This window comes from Selaginella moellendorffii, unplaced genomic scaffold (genome assembly GCF_000143415.4).
Source record: "Selaginella moellendorffii unplaced genomic scaffold, v1.0 SELMOscaffold_43, whole genome shotgun sequence".
NCBI lineage: Eukaryota > Viridiplantae > Streptophyta > Lycopodiopsida > Selaginellales > Selaginellaceae > Selaginella > Selaginella moellendorffii.
The window spans coordinates 1354509-1366335 of record NW_003314304.1 but is presented as its reverse complement, the minus strand read 5'-3'; the positions used below and the strand labels follow the sequence as shown (position 1 = coordinate 1366335).

Genomic DNA, 11827 nt, shown 5'->3' with positions numbered 1-11827 from the left:
CTTTTGTTTATGAAATGTTTCCTTTGCTTTACTAACTTTTATTGATTTTTTATTTAAGTTTTTCTAAAATCACTATCACCATAAAAGATACATTTTTTGTGTTATCTTTTACTACCTGGATTTCTTTTAAACTCTTAAATTTTTTTTATCCATCCAAACAACATAAAAGCATATTTCATAAAGGAAGATGTTTTAGATTTTACTTTAGATATTATTTTATCTTATGAGGGATGAAATACTGACTTTTACTCACTTGTTTTGCATGCTTGGAAATACAAAACTATAAAGATTAATTATAACTTCTTTAATATAAACAACGAAAGAGAATAACTCAAATATATAGAGGGGAAAGGCATATGAAAAAAATTGCACCCCTTTTTATATTAGTTAATGGTTTTGAAGTACTTAGGGTTAAATTTTATTAAATTTGAATAGTATTAGGTTAAAAGTATTTAAATATTTTGGATTAAATATTTTTTATTTTAAATAATACTGAGTTGGGTTACCTTATGTGAAGTTTAAATTTAAGAGGTTATATTTAATATCAAAGGGATTTCAAATGCAACTTTATTGGTTAACTTAGAGAATCACACCACATGTTGATATTGATATTTAGATGTTTAGTTGGTTTAATTGGGCTAAAGTGTCAAAAAAGAAAAACTTTCAAGGGAGTTATGATCCTTAACTTCCATTCATAATGGCATAAATTTGCAAGAAAGTGTGGTAAATTAAAATAAAATAAAAATAATTACTCAAAAATAATCCATTAAGATTTGAATATAGAGGGAAAGGGCATATAAATAAAAGTTTACCTATCAGTTAAAAGTTTTAGAATTGATTATCCAAATTTAATAATTTATCTTTAACAAAGAGTTATTTGTAATTGTGGACCTTTTTGAACAAATATATGTAAGTAAATGTTTTTATATAATTAACATATAAATTATAAATACCATAGAAAAGTTCTATAGAGTAGATTTGTTAATGTTTTTTGTTGTACTACTCATTTTTTCATTTCTATTACCCTAGGGTGTTGCTTTTGAAATAATAAGAGTATTTTTATCAATGGTGACAGTAGTTTTTATATTTTGGATTTGGTAATAAAAATGAAGAGTGTAATATGGAGGATGTGGTAATGAAAAAAAATAACATTTTTATATTCCTTTGTACTACAACACGTACTCATAAATATTTTATTTTCCTTATTTCCCATCTTCTCAAGAACCCAAAAAAATAAAAATGTTTTGACTAAAAGAATAATATGTAAATATATATTGCTTTTAGTAGCATACACTAATATTTCTAGCCATTAAAATGTTTCATGATTCATATTTTGGTCTTTTTCAATGAATTGCAAGAAAATTAAAATGTGATAATTGTAAAAGTGGTTCATAGTAGAAAAGATAAGTTCTCATGAACTTAATCTTTTTTAAATGATTTAATCTAATATAACTTTTGACTCAGGTAGTTACATATTTCAATATTTTAAAGTTTGTTAGAACTTTCATTTTTCCAACTTAGATTTCCTTGATCAAAACCTTTGATTGATTGCATTGACTTAAAGTTGACTTATGCTAATTTAAAGTCAACTTGTGAGTTCAACTCAACTTTGCCTAAATGCCCTTCTTAGTAAATACAAACTCTGGGCATAGATGCATTTAAGGAGTTCAAGAATGCTGTTTGAATCTTTGTAATGAATTGATAAATATTGCCAATGTTTTCTATAATCAATACATGAGGATTAAGCGAAGATGACATTTCCAGGAGCAAGCATGGTGGTGCAAGTGCTCCTCCATCACTTCGTGCCTTAGATACTATTGAGATTTGCTGCAGGATAATGAACCAGAAAGGAGTAAATTCTTTTTGTTATTAAAATATTTAGTCCAACAGTACAGATTTCTTAGTGATGTTTGGAAGATGGTGCTGGTGATGGAGCTGAAGCAGGGCAAGCCTTACACAGTTTACTTGAGAAGATGGTGCCACTGCCACAAAAACTCTTACAGAAGTAGCTTTTGCTTTCTTTCTCAGCAGAAATTGACCTGCATAGTTTGTACAGAATATATGTTATTAGTCTTGCAAAAGGAACTCCTTACTGTGAATCTTTTTCAAGTGGTGAGGTCACATAGGTATCCATGGCAACACCACTTGTCACATAAGGCACAGACTCATCTTCATCCAAAGTTTTGCTTGGAGTTGAATCACTTTTGATTGCATTACAGAATGCACAATACACTTCGTTGTTTGTTTGTTGGCAACGATCACAAAAGAGTTTAGAGGCGTCTCTAAGATCTGATAAATCTGAGCAAAGCAAATTAGCCATTCATAACAATAAAATCTATTTATATGTACCTTCTGTCCGAGCATAAGATACTAATCCAGCAGACAAGACCACAAGAGAAATGCATAGCATTGTGACACTTGAGTTCATCACAAAACACTTCAGAGAATGCTACTTTCATTATTTCTTTTCCTTCTAATTTATAGAATTCAGCAGTGGAAAGCACAATGTACATACAAACAAGTTGTTTTTGTCACTTATGTTCAAAACAGCTGGTAACAGCTTGTAACTCAATCCATATTGCATTGGTTTATCACAAGACTTGGTAAGACTTGTGTGGAGAAACCGAAGCTGCTGCTAAGCACATAGATATCGTACTCCCTGGAGCTAGAGCAAGTGCACAAACAGCAAACAGCGGTGTTGAGAGGAAGAGGAAACTCTTGATGTGTGACGCTACCTGGTGAATTTGCTTTCTTGTTTTGATGTACGCCTCTTAGAAGCCAGCTGTGGATCCAAGGTTTTCGGACGATCCATGGCCTGAAAACGAGTTCAATCCACTGAAGAAGATGTGGTAAACAGAGATCCCAATAAGTATAAGTTTGCCATGACAATGAAAAGAAGCACACAGCTAACTTCGATTCTGATTCCAAACAGGACAAGAACACAGCATCATCTTACGAGATACGAAGAGCTCTCAACTCGCAAGGAGACCTGTGAGCAAAGTTGAAAACTTGAATTATAGAGCTCACAATTCACTTACAAGTCAGATGTGAGCCTGTCTTGCGTTGCTAGTGCTTGTAAAGAGCACCTGTAAAACTAAAAAACTGAGCTAGCTCCAAACAATAGATGGAAATACCTGTGACTAGTAGTATGACGTTGATCTCTCCCCTCTAGCTTCCGCACGAGCTTGCTTCAACGCCGATCGTTCGCCATAGTAGACCCTTCCGCAATCGGGATACTTGAACACGAAGGTCTCCACGAACCATTTCCTGGGTAAAGTAACCATGTCCTTGAGATGGATCCTTTGGATGATCCCTCTGGACTTGAGCAAGGACAGCACCTTCCACCGGATCTTCACTCTGTCCATGCTCTTCTTGCTCAGGTAGGCCGGGCACTTGAGCAGCTCCTCCACGTCCAGCTTCATCCCCTTGAAGAGAAAGTCGAGCTTCTCCTTGAGCACAGCGTTGTCAACCTGGAGGATGTGTGGCTCGGCCTTGAGCATCACCGCGACGTGCCGGTAGTGGATGTCCATGCTCATCAGAAAGTCGATCTTGTCTCTCACGGCCTCGGGGCCAAAGCGAACTCCCCACGACATGGATTGCAACCACGTATCCACCTCTCCCTGGAAGCCTATATACTTGAAAGCGCTGATAAGATCGTCCACCATCTCTGGCTTGCGAGCAAACACCGCTGGAACGATGGCCACCAAGTTCCTCACCACCTGCGGCGCCAGCCTATCGCTGAGAACTTTGAGCACCGGACGAAGCTTTTGATCCACGTCGTGACTTAGCAGCGCTGGATGTTTCACCACGCAGGAGCTCAAGAACTTCCGGCTGATCCCAGCTCGCGAGAGGTAGGCAATGCGAGCGATGAGATCTTTGGTGTTGGTCGTCATGATCGCTGGACAGCTCGAGAGAATGGCCGCTATAGCCGATGGAGAGAGTCCTTGCTCCATGAGAAACTTCCCTCTGGGTTCTAGATCGCTGGCCACGTCGAGGAGGAGGAGCGCTGGATGCTTCTTCACAGCGTCGGCCATTTGCGTGTCGTTGAGCCCGTGGCGAGAGAGAAACCGGACGTTCTCCTCTAGAGACGATGGATCGCCGCGGTACTTACGAAGAAGAGTTGTGTGATCCTTGGCCAGCGCTTTCAATCTCGTGTCATCGACTCCGAACGATCGAAGCCTCGCGAACAAGGGAGCCATCTTGGCCTGGCCTTCTGGCTTGAGGAGCTCGGGTAAGTTCTTCTTGGCGAAAACCTTGGAGAAGCCAAAATCCCTCGTGAATGGATCCTCTTCCTTCGTTTCTACTGCCGATTCTAGTGCTGCATTCTCACCTCCTTCGATCGCCGCCGAGGAATGCTGATGCCTCGCGAAGAGATGCCACGATCGATCAGGAACGCCGCATTCCAGCAATGTCCGCCTCGTCTGCTGCGGCCTTGGATCATGGAGAAGAATGCCGGTGGTGCTGCGGATCGCTCGGGAGGAGCGAAGCCGCGCGAGCAAGGATCGCGCGACGCAGCGGCTAGCTGCCATCAAATTCTCGCCAAAAGCCCTATCAAGAATTAGGGTTTATGTTTCATTCATTTCATTCGCTATGGCCGATTCGATCGCGCAGCCGCGGCAGCGGCTCTTCCACGATCATGCCGCAATCGCATTCCCCCACGGCACAGGGAAGATCGTCCTGGGATTCGTCTCGGTTAGGGCGTCGTCGAGCAGCTATCCGAGCAGGAATTCGTGGCTGTCTGCTGGGAATTGGAGGAGATTATCGCTTGTCTCGTCGCCTCCTTCGTCCTCGATCCAGATTTCCACTCTCCGCAAAGGAATGCCGCAGCAAAGCAGCGCTCCAGCTCAAGAGGACGAGGATTACACTACCTGGGAGAGGGTCCAACTCTTGGAAAGGTGTGAGAACTTTCTCTTGCGATTGCTATGGGGATTTTCTCTTAGTGACGGCATTCTTCTAGATTGCTCCGAGTTGCCGTGAGCGATGAGAATTATGGAGAAGCTGTCAAGCTGCGGGATATTCTTGGAGGACTCAAAGCCGAGCTCACTGCGACCGAGCGGGTATGGAAGAACTATCTCGAGTTTGCATGGTCTGGATTTTTTCTTTGGTTGCCAGAATTTTTGAGAGTGAGTTCTAAGTTCTTTTGAATGCTTTTGGTTTTCTACCAGGTTCTTTTGAAGAACACGAAGCTGTTAGATGATGGAGATGTCAGTGAAAGGATACAAGCGATCGAGGTGTGTATAGAGTTTTTAGTTTTTTTCCTGATTTTCCTTGCAGGCTCTTGGGGATTTTGGAGACAAGAGGATATTTCCTACGCTAAGTGCTTGTCTGAGAGACGAGAATCACAACATCGTTTTGGAAACTGAGAAGGTTTGGCGGTGGTTTTTTCTGCATGTATTGGATTCCAAGTTTCTATCATTCTTTCTTGTTTGCAATGTAGGCAATGTGGAGAATATTTATGAGATCAGGTAGAGACGACGTTGATAAGCGCATTCAGGTACCTTTCGAAGGAAAGAAACGCATTTTTCTTACTCAATGCCCAGGAAGGCGTCTCCAAAATGGTCGGCAAGGATGGCTTGGCCGCGGCTCGGGAGATTTTCACCGAGGTAATGGAGATCATAAAGCTAGCTTATCGATGGTCGTTTCTTAGTTATGCTGTGGTTTTTAGGTGATCAACATGGCACCATCGTTTGCAGAAGGCTATAACAAGAGAGCCACAGTACATTACTTGCTCCAAGTCAGTCTCCAAAAAAATATTTCTAGCAACGTTCTTACTGACTTGCGTTGTGCAGGATTATCACAAATCTATAGAGGATTGCCAGAGAACTTTGAAGCTGAATCCTTACCATTTCGCGGCACTCAGTGGTGAGTTTATATGCACACATCTCACTTATTTTATGATTTTCTACCTTCGTTTTTGTACTACTAGGACTAGGCCTATGTTATGTGGCGATTCAAGATCCAGAATCAGCTCTCTGCTGGCTCGAGAAAGCTTATGCGATGCATCCCGGCCTTGTACAGGTTTCTAGCGATTCTTTCCTTTTTTCTTCGACACAGCTAACTTGTCCATCTTTCAGATTAGCAAGTATATCAAAGTTTTGAAAAAGGTAAGCACAGAAAATTGCCGTGTTTATGCACTAAGCTGGCAGCGAATTTCCAGAAAATCAAGGAGAAGCAAGCGAAGAAAGAAGACAAATAGAAACGGGGGTGAGATTCAGATTCTACTCCGTTCCGTGTACACAGTGTATGTATTGCTTCCTTGTTTATATGCACTTCTATCATTCCCAGCCACTCAATTGGTTGTGGAATATTTGGTGTTGGCCATTACAATCGTGCCACGTGTATCGTTTCAACTTTGTTCTTGCAGTGACTAGACGTGCGAGAACACGCAATAGGGATTGCTTGCTCCAAGGATAGAGGAGCCCCTTGGAGGGCTCGCCTCGGAGTTGGGCTGTGGCCCTTTTGCGTGATCTGGAGCTCCAACGTATAATTCTTCCTTCTCGACAGTTGGAGTTCCAATCACAGGCTCTCAAGTGAGTGAATCTTTCCTCTCTTCCTTTTGCATCCAATTCTCACGTTTCTCCTTTTCAGATGGATGCTCTTTGTAGACGCTCCGCATTTGCCTCTGCAAACGAACTCTGCATCAGGAAACAAGTGGCAAATGTCAAGACGCTTCGGGTACAAGCAAAAACTCTGTATACCTGCCGAATGCGCAGTCCAATGGAACAATCGAGCAGGCAGAAAAATGAGTCCGTGAAGCTGGACATGAAGGGTGTTCTCTCGTTCTTCAAGAAAAGCTTGGCTGTTGCAGCGGCTTCACTGGTTTTGACGCAGTCCCCTTGTCCGGTACTTGCTGACGAAGTTTTGACCTTTCCCGGATCAAGTTTTAACGAGGTAAAGGCCGGGAATTCTCCAGTTCTGTGAGAATCACACTCCGTTTCGCAGGTGCTTACAGTTCAGCGAACACTTCTCCAAGCGTGGAGCATCATTCGAGATACATATGTCGACCCGACGTTCAATAAGCAAGGTAAACATCTTCATACAAAAAACTTTTATTGAAGTGGCCTTTCCTCGCAGATTGGACATCGCAACTAAAGGACACGATTCTGAAACTCTCGACTTTGGATTCGTCTGAAACTGCATACGAGCAAGTCCGTGACATGCTTGCAACTCTTGGCGACCCTTACACTCGTATAGTCACGCCAAAGGTAACCATCGCTGAGGAGATGTCCAGTTTGATTTGTGTCGTCTCCAGGAGTATGAAAACTTCCGTATAAGCAACGATGGTGCTGTTGATGGTGTTGGTTTGTTGATTGCGACTGAGCAAGAGTCTGGCAAGCTGGTAATCCTGTACACTATTTCTTATTCAAGCTTATCGTTCCAAACTTCAGGTTGTGCTTGCCACAATTGAAGGTGGCCCAGCAGAACGAGCAGGCGTACGTCCTGGAGACGAGCTCGTTCAGATAGATGGTCATTCCTCTTTTCCTTCGCCTCCGCGGAAATAATACTCAACTTTGATGCTTTTACAGATGTGGCTCTTGTTGGAATGAATGGTGAAGACGCCGCTATAAAACTCCGTGGAAAGGCTGGAACTATCGTCGGTGTGAAACTCCGACGAACGGTAGGACGTGTTTATCCTCTTTCCGGCTTTACTGGTTTCATTTGTTGCAGCTTTCTCCAGACACGTCTTCCGCGCCAGAGCTGAAAGAGGTAAGCCACTAATGTGAACGAACTCTTGCTGATTTTGTCGTGCAGCTCAAGCTGAAACGCGAAACCATATCCATGTCTCCAGTTTATACTGCAGTGCTGCCACACACAAACTCGTCTGGCCGGAAAACAAGCACTGGATACATACGCCTGGCACAATTCTCACAGGTTCCTTCCTTTCCAGAATTCAAGTCTACTAACCTGGCTGAATTGTCTCCAGAACGCAGCCGCAGATATGCAGAAGGCCATCTTCAAACTGGAAGAAAGCAACGTGGATTCCTACATACTTGATCTCCGCAACAATCCGGTAGAGTTTTCTCCTCCATTGAAATGGAGCTTTTCCTTTCTGACTTGTCCCAGCGTTCTTTACAGGGAGGATTGGTGAGAGCTGGACTAGATGTTGCGGAGATGTGGCTGGATGGCAACGAAACTCTAGTGAACACTGTCGATCGACGTGGGGTCACTCTTCCCATCAATGTGGCTAGAGGCCACGCTCTTACACACGATCCTCTTGTGGTACTTGTAAGTCGACTACTGTTTTTTTTTTTATCTTTGGTCTTTGGTTTGCTTACTTGTGTCGATTCGCCTCACAGGTAAACGAAGGCAGCGCTAGTGCTAGCGAGATATTAGCCGGGGCTCTTCACGACAATGGAAGAGCCATACTTGTGGGACACAAAACGTTTGGCAAAGGCAAGATACAAGTAAGTCCATCTCTTTCTTCTTCTATTTCTTTGTTATGAAGTGACACTGAGAGCGCTCCTGGAATTTATTTTTTGTGTATCCAGAGCGTTTCTCAACTCTGGGATGGCTCGGCTTTGTTCGTGACCGTCGCAAAGTACTTGTCACCATCTCTCCACCAAATCGACCAAGTTGGAATCGCTCCCGACGTGGAGTGCTCTCCACTCATATCTCCAGACGACATGAGCGAGGCCGCGGGGCCAGAAAAATTCCTGGAGCGCGATGCATGCGTACTAGTCGCGGAACATCTGATCGAGTGAAAAGAAAAGAGATAGAAAAGAAAACTATACGTCAAACTTGTAAATTCTCAACGATTTGTTGAACATACCTTATTGGCTCTTGGCAGAACTCCATTCTCGTACAAGTGCTCCAAAACTCGAGCTCCCTCCTCGAATCTCCCGAGCTTGCAAAAATCTGTGATGACCAAATCGTAGAGGTCGCACGTTTTCTTCTTCCTCTTCTCGGACTTCCTCGTCTTGCCGCCATCGCCACTCACGGCCATCTCGAAAATCCTGTTCGCGACGTCAATCTCGCCTCTCGTGAGCAGCCTGCGAATGTATTTCCTCGCCAGCCCAATCTCCCGCCCATCCTCGTCTTGCTCCAAAACCACGCCGAAGAGCTTGCATAGCTCGTCCACCTTATTCTCCTCCAGCAACCTGTCCGCCATTATCTTCACTGTAGAGCTGCTAGCACACCCCAGCTTCACTCCTTCCTCCACCATTCCAGCAGCTAAATCCAGCCTCTTCCACTTGATCAGCTCCAAAACTACGCTCCCGACGCTAATACTTCTTCTCCTCAAACTGAGCTCGTTCACGAACTGGCATGCAACGCCCATCCTGTCACCACTTTGCTCGCGTATAATCTCCAGAAGAGCCAGGCTTGAGCCTTCCCTGTCCGCTAGCGTCTCGTCATAGTAGTCACAAGCCCCGGCCACCAATCCAGCTTCCAAAAAGCAGTCGAGGAGAATTGCGGGGTCGCCACCAATGCTGTCCTTGAAAAACTCTACTGCCTGTTCCACTCTCCCAGCTTTTAGCAAGCCAAGGAGATATGGCCTGTATGCGCATTTCCTCAGAGGCAAGAACCCCGCCTTGATGACTGCCTGTAATGCTTCCCAGGCACCGTCCAGGTTGTTTGCAGTGCAAAGACTGCCGAATACTAGCTCGTAAGTTTCGTCGGCTGGCTCACACCCCTTCTCCATCATCCGGAGAAATAGTTTGTGTATCTCTGCGTCCCGGCCGGATCTTGAGAAGCAGAGAAAAGCCGTGTTGTAGCTGTCGAGATCGAGAAGCCGTCCATTGTCACTCATATCCTTCACCAGGTTCTTGACCAGCTCTGGATCGCCTCGCTCGCAAAGGGCGGCCAGGAGTGTCTTGTAAGCACCAAGATCGGGGACGCATCCCATCGTCGGCAGGATGCTCGCAATCTTGAGAGCGGCGTCAACTTTCCGGGATTTGCAGAGGCCAGCGATGAGAATGTTGCTTGTTGCAGCGTCTGGTGCAATGCCGTTCCGGACCATCTGCTGGAAAAGCTTGACAGCTTCGTTTTCTTTCCCTGACTCCCAGAGGCCACCTAGAATCGCATCGTACGAGGCTTTGTCCAGCTTGAACCGCTGCTTAACCATCGTCCCGTGGTACAACGAGAAGGCCTGCTCCATCTTCTTCTCCTTGATCAGCCTTTCCATCAGAGCATTGCAGGACGCGGAATCGGGAGCTTGGTCTTTGGTTCGCATCCACTCCACAAACTTTAGAGCCACATCAACACCGCCACCATTTTTGCATAGCGCCTGAAGAACACAGTTGCTAGCTGCGGTGCTCACGGTGCAGGTCGCCCTTTTGAGTAGAACCAAAGCGTCGTCGACCCTGTGTTCCTCGCAGAGCTTGACGACGAGAGAGTTGTACGTGTTGCTGTCCGGCACGAACTTCTTGTCGAGCATTTTCTTCACCAGTCTGTGAACGTCTTCCATCCTGTCCGCCTTGTAGAGGAAATCCACTAGTATCTCGTACGTGGTAGAAGAGCAAAGGCTGGAACTTGTTGTAGTTCTCACGATCGTATCGAATAGATTGTAGTTCTCTGGCCTCTCGAGCACTGCCTTGCACAGCTCCAGCACCAAGAAGTTGAGAGTGTCGGTGTCCGCAACAGCACTCCTTCTGACCATATCACCCAGGAACCGAGACGCTTCCTCGACTTTCCCCAGGCCACAGAGCCCCGCAAGCATCGACTTGTGATCCAGCAAACTCTCGTCGGCTGAGTAGAACCCCGGAAGAACCATCTCGTCCTTCCCTGCCTCGCAAAACTTCGCGATGAGCGAGTCGAGAACGTTGTTCTTCACTGCAAACCCGTTCTTGACCATGCTCAGGACGAGCGGAAAAACTTCGGCACCCCGGCCACGCTCGATGAGACCTTGAACGAGCGCATTGCACGTGGAGACGCTAAACTCGTTCTTGGCTGCCGAGTTTCTGTAGAGGAAATAAGCCTCCTCGATCTTCCCAATCGCGCAAAGCCCATCCACCAAAGTGGTGTAGAACACAACGTCCGGGCAAACGCTGTGCTCGATCAAATCATCCAAAGCTCCACAGATTCTATGGACGACGCTTCCACCATCCTCTTCTCCGGCAAGAACATCCAGGGAGCTGCCCCTGGAAGCCATCTCCAGGAGGATCAGGAAGCACTGGTCGCTCAACCCGGCCTTGTAGAGTCCATAGACCAGAGTGTTGAGCACCAAAGTCTCCACCACCAATCCCTGTCTCAGCATCGCCACAGCGCTCTTGTGAGCCTCTTGGAACTTCCCAGCCTTGCAAAGTACCTTGATCACCGAGGAATGCGGAGAGAGCTCTTGCCGCGAGCTCCAGCCCCGCGGAAGATCCACCAGGCAAGCTCCAGCTCCCAATCTCACCGCCGGGAAGGCACTGAGCACCGTAATCTCTGGAACGCATCCCCTCCTGGCCATCTCCGAGCACATCTTGATCGCCTCATCGATCTTGCCCTGCCTGGCCAGCGAATGCGCTACAAGCCCGATGCTCGTCGTCTCCGTGCTCTCGCCCTCCCTGTCCCCGCTGAGAATCCGCCGGAGCCGCGCCAGGAGCCCCGCATTGTCGGGATTGCTGGCGCTGGAGCTCGGTGGCGGCCTGGCGCTAGCGGCAGCGCTAGAGCCGACGAGGATCGCGCGGAGCTTGGAGAGGAGCTCGGCATCGCGGGCCTTACCTTGCTCTCGCGCGTCCAACGCTAGGGTTCTAGTTCTCAAGAAGCATCGCATTTAGGAGTATATTATAGCAAAGCCACGTTTATGTAGAGGTGAGTGATTGAGAGTTTTTGGGAGCCATGCCCCTGGGAACAACCGCAATTTTTTCTCATGCTTGCCGCACACGGGCATCTTCATTCACATCAT

At 45.8% G+C, this 11827-nt stretch overlaps 3 protein-coding genes across 3 annotated transcripts; 2 read left to right on the top strand and 1 right to left on the bottom strand.

The window, feature by feature from the left end:
• Positions 1 to 3814: 3814 nt before the first annotated feature.
• Positions 3815 to 6321, top strand: LOC112349861. The gene is made up of 11 exons (XM_024685019.1): positions 3815 to 4895; positions 4958 to 5057; positions 5166 to 5231; positions 5275 to 5367; positions 5438 to 5494; positions 5541 to 5603; positions 5666 to 5734; positions 5790 to 5862; positions 5927 to 6018; positions 6075 to 6104; positions 6158 to 6321. Exons 1-11 carry the CDS (start codon positions 4450 to 4452, stop codon positions 6194 to 6196), a joined length of 1128 nt encoding a protein of 375 aa, XP_024540787.1. The 5' UTR covers positions 3815 to 4449; the 3' UTR covers positions 6197 to 6321.
• Positions 6322 to 6398: 77 nt separating this feature from the next.
• LOC9646857 (carboxyl-terminal-processing peptidase 3, chloroplastic) lies at positions 6399 to 8790 on the top strand. The gene is made up of 13 exons (XM_024685018.1): positions 6399 to 6530; positions 6589 to 6891; positions 6943 to 7024; positions 7075 to 7205; positions 7253 to 7339; positions 7389 to 7467; positions 7527 to 7618; positions 7669 to 7707; positions 7753 to 7872; positions 7925 to 8011; positions 8077 to 8226; positions 8298 to 8405; positions 8490 to 8790. The coding sequence occupies exons 2-13, from the start codon at positions 6589 to 6591 to the stop codon at positions 8700 to 8702; spliced, it is 1491 nt and encodes a 496-aa protein (XP_024540786.1). The 5' UTR covers positions 6399 to 6530; the 3' UTR covers positions 8703 to 8790.
• Positions 8401 to 11722, bottom strand: LOC112349860 (putative pentatricopeptide repeat-containing protein At1g74580). Its single transcript, XM_024685017.1, has 2 exons — positions 8771 to 11722; positions 8401 to 8690 (listed from the first exon to the last, which is right to left on the bottom strand). Exons 1-2 carry the CDS (start codon positions 11693 to 11695, stop codon positions 8676 to 8678), a joined length of 2940 nt encoding a protein of 979 aa, XP_024540785.1. The 5' UTR covers positions 11696 to 11722; the 3' UTR covers positions 8401 to 8675.
• Between the last annotated feature and the right edge of the window lie 105 nt (positions 11723 to 11827).

Coding starts and splice junctions, on each gene's coding strand:
- LOC9646857 (XM_024685018.1), top strand. CDS start 6,589: ATGGATGCTCTTTGTAGACGCTCCGCATTTGCCTCTGCAAACGAACTC. Junction 7,708..7,752: donor CCGCGCCAGAGCTGAAAGAG/GTAAGCCACTAA, acceptor TTTGTCGTGCAG/CTCAAGCTGAAACGCGAAAC. Junction 7,873..7,924: donor GCCTGGCACAATTCTCACAG/GTTCCTTCCTTT, acceptor AATTGTCTCCAG/AACGCAGCCGCAGATATGCA.
- LOC112349860 (XM_024685017.1), bottom strand. CDS start 11,695: ATGCGATGCTTCTTGAGAACTAGAACCCTAGCGTTGGACGCGCGAGAG.
- LOC112349861 (XM_024685019.1), top strand. CDS start 4,450: ATGCCGGTGGTGCTGCGGATCGCTCGGGAGGAGCGAAGCCGCGCGAGC. Junction 5,735..5,789: donor CAGTACATTACTTGCTCCAA/GTCAGTCTCCAA, acceptor TGCGTTGTGCAG/GATTATCACAAATCTATAGA. Junction 6,105..6,157: donor ATATCAAAGTTTTGAAAAAG/GTAAGCACAGAA, acceptor GCGAATTTCCAG/AAAATCAAGGAGAAGCAAGC.